At 49.7% G+C, this 14999-nt stretch overlaps 1 protein-coding gene across 1 annotated transcript; it reads right to left on the reverse strand.

Moving 5' to 3' along the window:
- Positions 1–57: 57 nt before the first annotated feature.
- On the reverse strand, positions 58–10944 carry LOC115578176 (sodium/calcium exchanger 3-like). The gene is made up of 10 exons (XM_030411030.1): positions 10666–10944; positions 9239–9378; positions 8572–8724; positions 8258–8485; positions 7770–8180; positions 5220–5330; positions 4979–5131; positions 1242–1338; positions 884–1075; positions 58–254 (listed from the first exon to the last, which is right to left on the reverse strand). The coding sequence occupies exons 1-10, from the start codon at positions 10844–10846 to the stop codon at positions 58–60; spliced, it is 1863 nt and encodes a 620-aa protein (XP_030266890.1). The 5' UTR covers positions 10847–10944.
- Between the last annotated feature and the right edge of the window lie 4055 nt (positions 10945–14999).

Raw genomic sequence — 14999 nt, forward strand, 5'->3', positions numbered from 1 at the left:
CGCAGTACTCTCAGTACTCTCAGTACTCGCAGTACTCGCAGTAAAACACGTCTGTACTCACATCGTCTCGTCATTCTGAAACTCCAGCTTGCCAGACGCCAGTTCGTAGTCCTCTCCTCCTTTAGCGGTGCCGTCCACGGTCCGGTACGGGACGGCTACCAGGCCTCGGGCCCCTGAAGTCCTGAGCACTTTTACCTCCATCACGCCCACGCTCTCACTCACCCTCTGACTGGAGGTCTCAAAGGTAAAGATACCTGAGAGAGAGAGAGAGAGAGAAGGAAGAGAGGAAGAAGTTTCACAGGGGAGAAACAGCAGAAGGACGAGTGAGATGAGGTTGATAATCACCTCCGCTTTCACTCACTCGCCGGCTCTCCAAGGTGTCCCGTATATACAGAGACAGGGATAATAGATTACCACCCACTCTCTCCAGATAAAAGGCAGTAAAGATTGGGTGAACACCCACTCTCACGTCTTCCTCCCTCACTTTAATTCTCTTTGGGTGGAAGTTGAACATGAAGGAGACCAGAACCTTCTTCTGAAAACTTTCTGTGGATATCCTGACCCTTTAATAATAACAAAGACACAACCAGGCTTCATGCTGCCGCTCCTCGTTACTGATGTGGATCATTTCAGGCATCAGCATTAAACTGTTGTTTCATAACCAGTTAAACCTCCTGCAGTCTGTTCAGGTACGAGTGTTAGCGGCCAAAAACACTGAAAGGATCCAAAGTGACAGAACTGTTTATAGAGTCGCCCCTGTCGTCATGGTGACGTATCATATACTGTTATCAAATTATCATTATTACTATAACATGACTATTAATGCTAATCTTCCACAGGAGGAGCTAGTTAGCCTAGCTTGTTTTGCTTGGCTTGCTTCTACCTGCGTGGTCGTCGTCGTAGATGGTCACCGTGGCCGTGTGGTTGTCGCCCAGCACTGCTTTGGGTGTGGCGCTGGCATCCAGCGGGGCGGTGCCGATCTCAGGATAACCGACCACGCGAGGGTTACTGAGGTGGACGTAGAAATACTCGTCCTCCTCGAAGATGTCGTCGTCGATCACTCCGACTGTGATCTCTGGAGAAAGAGTGCACAGATCGGGTCACGGCACCACAAAGTAAACATGGAGTCACTTTTCTGTTGGAGCCAGCAGAAAGAGCTTCCTGTGCGTGACCTCCTCGATGCTCAGCCTCAATGACGTGTGTTTTTGTAAACACATTATGCAGCGAATGTTATTCTTTACCTTTGAGGGTTTCTCCTGGCTTGAACAGCAGGGTTCCCTCTGCAAACTCATAATCAGAACCTGCGTTGGCTGTGCCGTCCTCGGTGCGATAATCCACCTGGGGGCAGATAGAGAACAGAGAGATGGGAAACGGGGCGAGGCGAGCGAAAAGAGCCGTCAGAGATGAAACAGAAGTGAGCAGATATGAAAAGGGCAGATAAACACAAAAGGAAGAGGAGGAACGGAGAGCAGAGAAGGAGAGAGCGATAGAGAGAGGCATTCAGGGAGACGTGAACAGAGGGTGAGAGAAAACAAGAGAAACAGCTTCATTAAACCGGGCCCTCGGGTCAGAACCAGCCTGATAATACAGACTTTGAAGATGCTACAAGAACACGCTCCCTGTTTCCTCTCCTCTCTCGTCCTCTCTCCCTCTGCCCAGCGGTTTAACCCTCGTCCTCCCACAGAGAGGCTCAGAACCAGACGGTCACCGGTTCTGTTGGGGAAACACCAGATCGCTTCACAATAATCTGCTGACTCAGCCGGGTTCTGTAGGTGCTGCCTCGGCTCCGGTCGAGTCTTATCTTTTGGTGAAATGTGGTTTTATAAGTGACGCAGCGTTCATTACATCACACTTCATCTTCATGCTGGACGACTGTAAAAGAGGCCTCCTGATATCTGAGATCTTTAGATGATACGGACGATTAAGTCCTGAGATTATAATATTATTAATTCTATTAAAAACTGATGAGTTAATGTAAATTATGTGTTATTGTTTCGGTTCGGTAGTTTAGGTGATATAACTTAAAGTTAAAGTCACTCGTCACTAATTAGCCTACTAATAAATAATCATGCAACTCTGCAGTTCACTTCAACTCCACAGAATATTTCATCTTCATTATCCACATTTAGTGGTTTTGGTTTTCTGGCATGCAGCTAAAACCTGCTGAGCACCAGGAGGCAGAACATCATCAACCAGCTGGGGATCAAAATACTGGAGCATTTAGTGGATAATTAGACAACTGCAAGTACTGATGGAGACCAAAACAGAGCTACAAGGATGAGTTGGATAAGGAAGCTGATGCCAAGCTAAGTACTAAGTGTTTTCTGCCACTTAGCTACATTAGCTTGAGACAAATATACTTGTTGATGGAGACCAAAACAGAGCTACAAGGAGACAAAGCTTGCTCAGGTGGGAACAAATCACACCACTCCAAATGAAAGCTAATGTTGAGCAAGTGTTAGCTTGCAGGTTAGCTATATTGTGTTAAAGCTGCTAACATGTCAGCGTCTGTCCTGCCGGTTCTCGCTGCTCTCAGCTGACGGAGGTCTGAGTTTGTAGTTGTTCCATTTATATGATTTTTTAACTTCTCTTGTATAATAAAACACTCAGACTGAAGTCTGGGTTTGTGAATAGATTCTTGAAACTTTCAATCATTTCTCTGTTTGGTGAAAATAATAATGTGCTGGTCTCCAGAGTGCCGGTCTGCCTGAAGAGCCTGTGTGGGCTAAGTAGGCCACTTCAGTCTACAACAGCAGCCTTCAGCAGACGTCAGACGGAGGCCTCGGTACCAGAATCCCTCTGCAGCTCTGATGCTGCAGCTCTACATTCATCTGTATACAGGGAGAACAGAGGAGACGCAGGCGAGCAGATCAGATATCACTCCTCTGACACAGACTCTCTGCGGGAGACTCGGAGGAAAATCTCTTATTCAGACTATCAGGCCGCGTTAAGCCTCAGATCAATGAGCCTTTGCAAGAGGATGTGTGTTTTCTACCAGTTACAACCTGAGCTGAGAGCTAAAATGTGGTTTGTGTTGTGCATGTGCACTCCTCTATCAGCCACTTCATCAGCCTCCAGAACCAGGAGGCTCCGAGTCTCTCCGACTGAGACCAGGAGAGCTGCAGGAGGTGTGAGAGGACTCAGGTCTGCAGGAGGTGTGAGAGGACTCAGGTCAGAGTCTCTCAGACTGAGACCAGGAGAGCTGCAGGAGGTGTGAGTGGACTCAGGTCTGCAGGAGGTGTGAGAGGACTCAGGTCTGCAGGAGGTGTGAGTGACTCAGGTCTGCAGGAGGTGTGAGTGGACTCAGGTCTGCAGGAGGTGTGAGTGACTCAGGTCTGCAGGAGGTGTGAGTGACTCAGGTCTGCAGGAGGTGTGAGTGACTCATGTCTGCAGGAGGTGTGAGAGGACTCAGGTCTGCAGGAGGTGTGAGTGACTCAGGTCAGAGTCTCTCAGCCTGAGACCAGGAGAGCTGCAGGAGGTGTGAGAGGACTCAGGTCAGAGTCTCTCAGCCTTAGACCAGGAGAGCTGCAGGAGGTGTGAGAGGACTCAGGTCAGAGTCTCTCAGCCTGAGACCAGGAGAGCTGCAGGAGGTGTGAGAGGACTCAGGTCAGAGTCTCTCAGACTGAGACCAGGAGAGCTGCAGGAGGTGTGAGTGGACTCAGGTCTGCAGGAGGTGTGAGTGACTCAGGTCTGCAGGAGGTGTGAGAGGACTCAGGTCAGAGTCTCTCAGACGGAGACCAGGAGAGCTGCAGGAGGTGTGAGAGGACTCAGGTCTGCAGGAGGTGTGAGAGGACTCAGGTCTGCAGGAGGTGTGAGAGGACTCAGGTCTGCAGGAGGTGTGAGTGACTCAGGTCTGCAGGAGGTGTGAGAAAACTCAGGTCTGCAGGAGGTGTGAGTGACTCAGGTCTGCAGGAGGTGTGAGAGGACTCAGGTCTGCAGGAGGTGTGAGTGACTCATGTCTGCAGGAGGTGTGAGTGGACTCAGGTCAGAGTCTCTCAGACTGAGACCAGGAGAGCTGCAGGAGGTGTGAGAGGACTCAGGTCTGCAGTAGGTGTGAGAGGACTCAGGTCTGCAGGAGGTGGGAGTGACTCAGGTCTGCAGGAGGTGTGAGTGACTCATGTCTGCAGGAGGTGTGAGTGGACTCAGGTCAGAGTCTCTCAGACTGAGACCAGGAGAGCTGCAGGAGGTGTGAGAGGACTCAGGTCTGCAGTAGGTGTGAGAGGACTCAGGTCTGCAGGAGGTGGGAGTGACTCAGGTCTGCAGGAGGTGTGAGATGACTCAGGTCTGCAGGAGGTGTGAGAGGACTCAGGTCTGCAGGAGGTGTGAGTGACTCAGGTCTGCAGGAGGTGTGAGAGGACTCAGGTCTGCAGGAGGTGTGAGAGGACTCAGGTCTGCAGGAGGTGTGAGTGACTCATGTCTGCAGGAGGTGTGAGTGACTCAGGTCTGCAGGAGGTGTGAGTGACTCATGTCTGCAGGAGGTGTGAGTGACTCAGGTCAGAGTCTCTCAGACTGAGACCAGGAGAGCTGCAGGAGGTGTGAGAGGACTCAGGTCTGCAGGAGGTGTGAGAGGACTCAGGTCAGAGTCTCTCAGACTGAGACCAGGAGAGCTGCAGGAGGTGTGAGTGGACTCAGGTCTGCAGGAGGTGTGAGTGGACTCAGGTCTGCAGGAGGTGTGAGAGGACTCAGGTCTGCAGGAGGTGTGAGTGGACTCAGGTCTGCAGGAGGTGTGAGTGGACTCAGGTCTGCAGGAGGTGTGAGTGGACTCAGGTCAGAGTCTCTCCGACTGAGACCAGGAGAGCTGCAGGAGGTGTGAGAGGACTCAGGTCTGCAGGAGGTGTGAGAGGACTCAGGTCTGCAGGAGGTGTGAGTGGACTCAGGTCTGCAGGAGGTGTGAGTGGACTCAGGTCTGCAGGAGGTGTGAGTGGACTCAGGTCAGAGTCTCTCTCTGGTCTCGGCTGCTCGGAGTGTCTTCACTCACCTTGACGGTGACTCCAGAGTCTCCTCCATGTCGGGCCACGGTCAGTTTCAAGGAGCCACAGTTCTCAAAGCACTGGTACAGAGGAGGCTCGAAGTCCATCCGGATGGTGTGAGGGTCGTCCTCCTGGGCCTGCGTCTCGTGGCTGCTCACCACCTGAAGCAAATCAAGAAGTGAAAACAGTGAGACGTCAGGACCGAGTCAGGTGTGTGTCATGGCTGAGAGCAGGTCCGGTGCGGCTCACCTTGCGGGCCTGGTCGGCAGCGTGCTTCTTCAGGATGTTTCCGGCTCCGATCATCATCCTGGTGGCCTGGATCCGGTAGAACGCTCTGCTCTTCTGCTGCTGCATCAGAACCTGAACCAGAACAAAGCCAAACAATGAACAAGCTGATGGACTGTTTCTATCATTTTAATCCATAACTTAAAGAAGCACTAAGTATTTTAATATTTACAATATTAACGAGGTAATAATACAAAGTCAGACATGTTAATTGTTAAATAAGGTCCCAGATCGCTGTGGCAGGGTCCGCCACATATAAACAGAGTAAAACAGTGTGTTTGTTTATTCAGTCATGGAAACAAAGAGTTTGTTCATTGAGTTTGTTGAGACAGAAATCCTCCATCAGTCTCTAACAACGATTTGACGTCTGCTTCCTTTAAAGATGAACTTCAGCTCCAAACTTTAGATCTAACGAGCCACATCGATCTGTAAGTAATGACTTCAATAAGAATGTATGAGTGAAGAGCAATTTAATATCCTAATGATCCAACAAATAGAACATTAACAACCTGGCTGCTGTAGTTGGGATGATTAGATTCAACCAGATATTTATCTATATTTAAGTGAAGCGTCGTAGTTTCAGGATGCTCATGAAGTCTGCGTCTCTCTGAATCCATGATGCTTCATTTAGTTAAAAACTTGAACATTTTGCTGAGCAAGTTGTCTTAAGTCTAACAGAACCACAGGAGCCCGCTGTAGAGATTCTTTATGACCACCAGAACCTCGATGCCAATCCTTTCCTTTCTCCTTCCACCTCCAAAAATAAAAACATTAAGACAGGGAAAGACTTGGAGAGGAGGCAGAGAGGGGAAGCAGGACTGGGAGAGCAGCAGAGACGTGGACAGCGTCTACAGCCGAGCGTGGAGGGATCCTTAAAGGACCAGGAAGTAAAGCCGTCTGCAGCGGGGAGGTCCTGATACCTGCATAGTGAACTGTGTGTTGTGTGTTGTGTGTTTGTGTGTTTGTGTGCGTACGACAGCCGTCTACAAGCAGCTCCTTTGTGTTTAACGAGGGAGGAGACCAGATTAATCAACTAATCAATTAATCTGTGTGACACAATGACAACCGAGACTCGGCTAAGCTAAAAATTTAACTCAAAGTTAAATTTAGAATCAAACATGTCGTTTAATCACCTAGAAATATTAAATATCAAGCTCACAAACCCAAATCTAAAATTCCCAAAAATCTGAACCCAAGGTCTTTAACCAGAACCGGTCCCTCTCTCTCTCTCTCTCTCCTCCTCACAGCGTCCAGCCGGATGTGTCACACTGGGCTGGACGCTCTGAAGACCTTGAGTTACACATTTTTTGCCAAAACATGGCCTCCAACGCCACGACTAAACTTGTCAAGCTCACGTCTAACGTTCACACGACTTACCGGGAGAAATATCACCTGGATGCCAGAAGAGTCACATGTTACACTGCTGTCAGTCAAGCAGACTGGAGCCTTCCTCTGCGCAGACTAGTGATTTCATCAACATAAACATCACTGTACACAGCGAGTGTCTGTGTATCTGATCATATGTGTGAGAGAGAGAGTGGCTGTCTGACACTTTCATTAGCTTCCTTATCATTCTTTGAGAAACATAGATGAGACCAATCAAGAGGTTCATTTAAAGCAAATCTACTAAGGAAGCAATGTGATGAATATTAACACTAATGCAGCTCAGAAGTTGCTCAGGAACATTTTGAAGTGTGTTGTCCTTCACAGCAATCAACTGAAACACCTTGTTCACGACTGAAGGTGCCACAGCGTCACCTCCAACACAGAGTCACTCTCAGACGAGTCGCTTCTGAACTGTGATGGAGGAAGTTATATTTACTGTGGTGTGACAAAGCCTGAGGAGAAAAGATGGAGTGGAGACCGAGCAAACAAGAACAGGCTGTTCATCCGTGCTTCAGGCCTCGTAGCTAACGGCTAACGCGTGACATGTTGACTAAAACCTGACGTATGTGTGTGTGTCTTGTTGGAGTATCTTGACATTTTTGGATAAACCTCAGATTATTTACTTATTTGAAGGAGAAAGACTGAGACAACTTTAATGTTAAGTGTAAAGCTACAGGAGGCGATTAGCTTAGCCTAGCATAAAGACTGGAATCTAGGTGAAACAGCTAGCTAGGCTCTCTCCAAAATACTCAAATATACGTCAACATGCACCTCTGAAGCTCACCCATACACAAACACTAACACAGACATTTTGTGTCTTTATAGGGAGAAACAGGCCACAAGATAACATGTTTTGGCCGACTAGCGTTAAACAGCAACTCCGGGAAGTCACTGCTTTTGGATGCTGGTTGCTAACAACGTCTGTAACTGTCACTCTTTCCAAAAAAAATTTCTAACAACCACAAAGTTTCTGTTTGTGTCTTTACTGGTCAGCTTTGAAGAGATCTATGCTAGCTGCTCCCAGTCTTTAAGCTAAGCTAAGCTAAGCTAATCACCTCCCAGTTCTGGCTCCACACTTGGCTAATGCAGACAGAACAGTGTTATTGATATATAACATAACAGTGTTACCTGATAATTAGCCATCTCAATCAGCTGCTCCATGTCTTTATCTGGGTGCCTCTGCTTCAGGTCCTTCAGCGTCCTCGCCATGTCCCTTCTGGCCTCGTCCTCCTCGTCCTTCGCTCCTCCCTCCTCCATCATCCCGCCGTCCATCCCGCTGTGACAGTTCAGCGCCATCTGTCCGTCCAGCTCCAGCATGTCCATCTTGGTGAAGCCCCCGGGGCCCAGCGCCCCTCCACCTCCGTCCAGACCTCCCATCCCTCCGTCCGCCCCTCCCTCGCTCTCGATGATGATGCCGCGGTGCTTGTCAGCACGGTAGCGTTTGCGGACGTACTTGTAGAAGAGGAGGCGGCGGTCGGCCACCCAGGCCTGGACGACGCAGAGGGGGAAGAAGAGGAAGGTCAGCACTGCCTCCCACACCTGCAGGAGAGAGGAGACGGTTAGCACCTCCCTTCTTGTGGTTCTCCCTCCCAGCTCACAGGTGTGTCGCGCCTCACCTCCACCTCTCCGGGGGAGAACACACTCAGGATCAGGTAAAGCCAGATGTAGGCGAAGATGCTCCAGGCCGCCGTCACAAAAAACACTCGCAGGTGTTTGATTTTCCGCGTCTCACCGTCAGGAACCACGTAGACGCACAGAGCGATGATGACGAACATGTTGAAGGCGGCGCTGCCCACGATGGTGCTGGGGCCCAGAGAGCCGGCCTCGAAGCCATGACCACACACCTGCAGGTGGGGTAATCAGATTACTGCGGTCCCATTACACTCTGTCAGCTGATCAAACGTGACACCGCCCGGCTCAGTGAACTCACCTCAATAACAGACAGCAGGATCTCAGGAGCACTCGAACCCAACGCCATCAAGGTGAGGTTGGACACGGTCTCATTCCAGATCCGGACCGTCGCTGTGGTGGTCTCACCGTTAGGACGCTTTATAGTGATCTCCTTCTCCTGGGAGGTTATTACCTGTAGAGGAGAGGAGAGGAGGAGACAGGGGAGAGGAGAGAGGAGAGGAGAGGAGAGGAGAGGAAAGGAAAGGAAAGGTGAGGAAAGGAAAGGAAAGGAGACAAAAGGAAAGGAAAGGAAAGGAGACAAAAGGAAAGAAAAGGAAAGGAAAGGAGACAAAAGAAAGGGAAAGGAAAGGAGACAAAGGAAAGAAAAGGAAATGAGACAAAAGAAAGGGAAAGGAAAGGAAAGGAAAGGGAAGGGAAGGGAAAGGAAGGAGGTACCAGAAGGAAACATAAAATGAAGAGGAAATTGAAGGGAAAAGGAATGGTAGGTAAGGGAAGGGAAAGGAAAGGAAAGGAGACAAAGAAAGGGAAAGGAAAGGAGACAAAAGTAAATGGAGCGTAAGAGAAGGAAGAGAACAGGAAAGGAAAGAACAACGCTGACTGTTTGTCACTGTGTGTTTTCTGATGATGACCGACATGAAAAATGACGTAACACCTTGAGGAGGAACTGGTAATGGAACCTTGCCCACCTCTATAGACGACATGAAGCGGTCTGCGATGATGCTCATGCCCAGGAACATGTAGATGAGCGCCACGAAGTAAACAATGGCCCGGGCCACCTTGTCCCCGACTGAAGGGTTCTGTGGGTTCCACACAGGCAGAACCACTCCTGGAATGAGACGGGAGAACAGAACATATAAAGATGATTAAACAGGGATCACAAGAAATATTTGGTTGCAATAATTCAGCATAACACCCTCACTAATCTCTCTCTCTAATGTTGGAGCTCAGTCTCAGCGCTCAGAGGCAGAATAACCTGATTAACATTATAATAAGTGAGAAATTCTCCACATCCCATTTGTCCCACTCAAACTTATTGGAGTGGATCAATGCGCCCCAGTTTCTGGGCAGTAAATTGCCACAGAGAGCTGATAAGTCAGCGGTGAGGCGCTGGTGCCTCGTGGGGAGTTAAACACTGCAAATATTCTGCTGACACTGTTCACTGTTCAGCTGTGAGTAAGTGGGAAACACATCTCTGTGCTGTTGTTTGCAGGGACTCTGGACGGGTCGCACAGAATGAGCTGCCAAAATATACTGCAATGCTTTCTGGGAGGCTGAACGTAAGGAGACTAATTATAAACTGGGACCACACGGGAAATATACATAAACCCGTGCAGGAGGAGAAAACTACAGTGTGTTTGATACGATATGAAGAGAAAAAAGAGGTTTTAAGAATTTTCTAATTAGTCACAACAGGAGTAGATTATTACAGAGCTTCAGCTGAGCCGCTCCTGCAGAACCCTCAGCCCAAAGTCCGAATATAAAGCGAGTGTCGCTGGTTCCTCACACTGTAGTACAGTATATATTAATACATCTGCAGGACACCAGAATGCATTAATGCCATGCAGCCGCATCATCTACATAATCATCTTCCACATAATAATCAATCATGCTTAATTAATGAAAAGTAAGTACTGTTTATATTATCTGGCTTTCTGATTCACCATTGTGCATTATATTATTATATATTACTGTGTGCACGTCACTTCAGTCATTTTCTAGTTCTTTATTCACGAAACTAATTCTTGGCTGAAGTCGTGTTTACTTATCTTCTCTCTCAAACTCAAATATGGAGATCAGAATATTTGTTCTAGACATTTTTCTATTTGTTGTCCTGACAGTCTGAACTGAACAGACACAGAAAAGATTTTAGATCCATCAGCACCGACTGCACGGAACAATCTGCAGCCCGATCTGAACTTAACATTGAGCGACTTTAAGGCCCGTTTTGAAGTCGGTTCTGTTCAGGTCGTCCATGTTTGAACTGATGATTTACTGTGAAACTGCGTTGCTGTCATTATTGACAAAGTGTCTCCTGATATCAGAGCGACAGGTTGATTAAAGCTGAAAGTCACACAGTCAGTAACTAAGAGAGTCAGTAGTAGTAAGGACCCACCCTCCTGACACGGGTCTCCACTCGCTGAGCAGTTCTTCTCTGATGAACCTGCATCGACCGATCCCGGACAGGACAGGAGGAGCGAGCAGGAGAGGAGGAAGAAGAGGAGTGACGAGGAGAGGCGGGAGCGCTGGAGGCAGGTGAGGGAGGATGGAGGCACAGACATGGCTGCCCGAGCCATTTCTTCTAATGCAGAGGGGGACTTCACTGGTTCTACTGGTTCTACTGGGTCGGCACAGCGTGGAATGACGTCCTGAACCTGAGAGAGAGCAGAAAGAAGAAGAGTTGTTATTCATCGTTTTGATCCCAGCGCTCTGTGAACTCTGTTTCTGCAGCTGATACTCTTCATCTTCAGGAGGACTCAGCAGAAGGTGGCTGCAAAGTGCTTTAAGGTGGATTAGAAAGAGATCAAATGTAATAAAAAGCAATAAAAGCAATAATGGAAGGTCATTACATCAAAGTTAGTCTGGAAAATATACTCCAAATAATGTTCCACTGTAGGCAGTGTCTGTAATAAAGTTACAGTGATGAAGTTCACAGTGAACTCCCAGGAGCCCCGAAGGAAAGATCCATCACTGCTGTTTTTAATCTGGACCACAGAACCCACACCAGGCCCACTCTGGTTCTAATGAGGGCTGCAGAACTTCAGGTATGTTTTCATCTTTACTTCACAGTAGAAACCTTCCAGAGCACCACAGCTCAGGGACTGGACCCTCTGTTGAACCGGGCCTACCAGCTCAACACACCCGTCTGAATGCAGCTCAGATGTCATCGAGGTGAAGGTTTGGTTTCATAAATCAGAGCAGGACACGCTAAAGAGGCATCCAGCCGTGGAACGTCACAGAACAAATGTGAGAACATACACAGAATCTTTCCACAGCACAGAACCACAGTGTCACAACGCTAACCTGGATCCAGATGTTCCTCACTTCAGAACCACGACAGGATGTGGTAAACCCAATGAAGAAGCAGTTAGCTTTTAGCCGTTAGCAGCAAGTGGGCAGGAGGTCGCTGCTGTGTGTTTGGCTAACAGAGCTAACAGCTAAACACACAGCAGCACTGAGAGTTTCTCTTCAGGTGAACATGAAGCCTGAAACAGTGAACTGCAGACAACAAGTTCACCGTCAATACACGAGCTAACGAGGAGGAACAGTTACAGTGAGAACAGTGAAGTAACATTCTGATTCTGGGAGATTTACGTTCACTTCAAGGCGTTTAAAATAGCTTTTCAGGAACAATCTGTGTTGTTAAAGAAGGACGTAACTCCTCCTGACTCCCTGCTGCTCTCCTCTGTTGGGGCGAGCTAACAAAGAAGGCCGAACTCTTCAAACTCTGATGATGTTCCAGCGCGACGTGTAAATACATAAATATATACGTTACATATGGACATTACATCTGACACACTGCAGCAGTAAACACAGCTGAACACGGCATCTCAATTCCCCAGTGATAATAATGAAGTCATTACAGGCGCTGTGTGTGTGTGTGTGTGTGTGTGTGTGTGTGTGTGTGCGTGCTGCAGATCTCATGCAGCTACACACTGTTTGTCAGTAAACACTGAACAAGCAGTCGACAACAGACACACAACAGCAGCATGTCTCCTGACCAGGAAGCAAAGTGGACCAGAGTTAATGCGCTGTGAGTCAAAGTGGACGAAAACGGGAAGAGGAACCGCTTGAACGGGTGAAATGGGTCAAATCAGAGCAAACAGAACCCACACAGAGAGGAAGAGAAGCACACTGCCATGTCAACACACACACGCTTACACATACATGTACACACACATGTACACACACGTACACACAAATGTACACAAACAGTATCAGTTAGCTTTGTTGTATGGAAGCTGCTGACCTTGTATTTGCATACTCACACACACACTCACACACACACTCACACACACACTCACACACACACACACACACACACACACACACACACTCACACACACACACACACGCACACACACACACACACACACACACACACACTCACACACACACACACACACACACACACTCACTCACACACACACTCACACACACACACACACACTCACACACACACACACACGCACACACACACACACACACACTCACACACACACACACACGCACACACACACACACACACACGCACACACACTCACACACACACTCGCACATTTCCGAATGCTGAGACTCTCACACGCCACAATGTGGGTTAGTCAGCCTCGGGCAAAAGATTGCTGACCCTGTCTTCACTCGCGTACACACACACACACACACACACACACACACACACACACACACACACACACACACAGTTAGTCATCTGCGTGACATCAGTGGGAGTAGCTGACCCTGTCTTCATCTATCTTCCAGGGTCTGGCTGCTCTGACAACAACCTGTCACTTCAGTACTCAGCTCGCTTCTCTCCTCCGCCGTCTTTTCCGCTCTCGCAGCCTCGCTCTGCATTTTCTGTCTTTTCTGTCAGAAACTGGACTTCAGTCCTGCATCAGGTCATTAACAGGTGCACACCTGCAACGTGTTGCACTCACAGAGACAACTTGAAGGAGAAATGATCAGAATCGATGCAGCAGAACCAGAAGAGATGTTGTCTTTTGTAATTCCACACGTTGTTCTTCAGTGTAAAATCTCCATGCCTACATTAACCACAATGCATCTGGACTGTGGAGAGCTTTATTGCTGAAACACATGACGTCCATGACAGCAACACGCCATCATCACCGCTGGAGAAGAAGGCAGGTCATTTGGATTAAGAGCAGCAGACTCAGAGACCATCAGCATCTTCTGAGCGGCCGGACGGCGTCGGGGAGGACAAGAAACCAAACAAGAGCCACGCTGCTCCTGCTGGTGTAACGCTGCTCCTGCTGGTGTAACGCTGCTCCTGCTGGTGTTATGCTGCTCCTGCTGGTGTAAGTCTGCTCCTGCTGGTGTCACGCTGCTCCTGCTGGTGTCACGCTGCTCCTGCTGGTGTCACGCTGCTCCTGCTGGTGTAACGCTGCTCCTGCTGGTGTTACGCTGCTCCTGCTGGTGTTACGCTGCTCCTGCTGGTGTAACGTTACTCCTGCTGGTGTCACGCTGCTCCTGCTGGTGTCACGCTGCTCCTGCTGGTGTCACGCTGCTCCTGCTGGTGTTACGCTGCTCCTGCTGGTGTAAGTCTGCTCCTGCTGGTGTAACGCTGCTCCTGCTGGTGTAACGCTGCTCCTGCTGGTGTTACGCTGCTCCTGCTGGTGTAAGTCTGCTCCTGCTGGTGTAACGCTGCTCCTGCTGGTGTTACGCTGCTCCTGCTGGTGTTACGCTGCTCCTGCTGGTGTCACGCTGCTCCTGCTGGTGTAACGTTACTCCTGCTGGTGTTACGCTGCTCCTGCTGGTGTAACGCTGCTCCTGCTGGTGTAACGTTACTCCTGCTGGTGTAACGCTGCTCCTGCTGGTGTTACGCTGCTCCTGCTGGTGTTACGCTGCTCCTGCTGGTGTTACGCTGCTCCTGCTGGTGTAACGTTGCTCCTGCTGGTGTTACGCTGCTCCTGCTGGTGTAAGTCTGCTCCTGCTGGTGTTACGCTGCTCCTGCTGGTGGTACGCTGCTCCTGCTGGTGTTACGCTGCTCCTGCTGGTGTAAGTCTGCTCCTGCTGGTGTAACGCTGCTCCTGCTGGTGTTACACTGCTCCTGCTGGTGTAACGCTGCTCCTGCTGGTGTAACGCTGCTCCTGCTGGTGTTACGCTGCTCCTGCCTGTGTTACGCTGCTCCTGCTGGTGTAAGTCTGCTCCTGCTGGTGTTACGCTGCTCCTGCTGGTGTCACGCTGATCCTGCTGGTGTAACGCTGCTCCTGCTGGTGTAACGCTGCTCCTGCCTGTGTCGCGCTGCTCCTGCTGGTGTAACGCTGCTCCTGCTGGTGTAACGCTGCTCCTGCCTGTGTCGCGCTGCTCCTGCTGGTGTCACGCTGATCCTGCTGGTGTGACGCTGCTCCTGCTGGTGTTACACTGCTCCTGCTGGTGTAATGCTGCTCCTGCCTGTGTTACGCTGCTCCTGCTGGTGTAAGTCTGCTCCTGCTGGTGTTACGCTTCTCCTGCTGGTGTCACGCTGATCCTGCTGGTGTTACGCTGCTCCTGCCTGTGTCGCGCTGCTCCTGCTGGTGTAAGTCTGCTCCTGCTGGTGTAAGTCTGCTCCTGCTGGTGTTACGCTGCTCCTGCTGGTGTCACGCTGATCCTGCTGGTGTTACGCTGCTCCTGCTGGTGTTACGCTGCTCCTGCCTGTGTCGCGCTGCTCCTGCTGGTGTAAGTCTGCTCCTGCTGGTGTTACGCTGCTCCTGCTGGTGTCACGCTGATCCTGCT

This window comes from Sparus aurata, unplaced genomic scaffold (genome assembly GCF_900880675.1).
Source record: "Sparus aurata unplaced genomic scaffold, fSpaAur1.1, whole genome shotgun sequence".
In the NCBI taxonomy this organism is placed as follows: domain Eukaryota; kingdom Metazoa; phylum Chordata; class Actinopteri; order Spariformes; family Sparidae; genus Sparus; species Sparus aurata.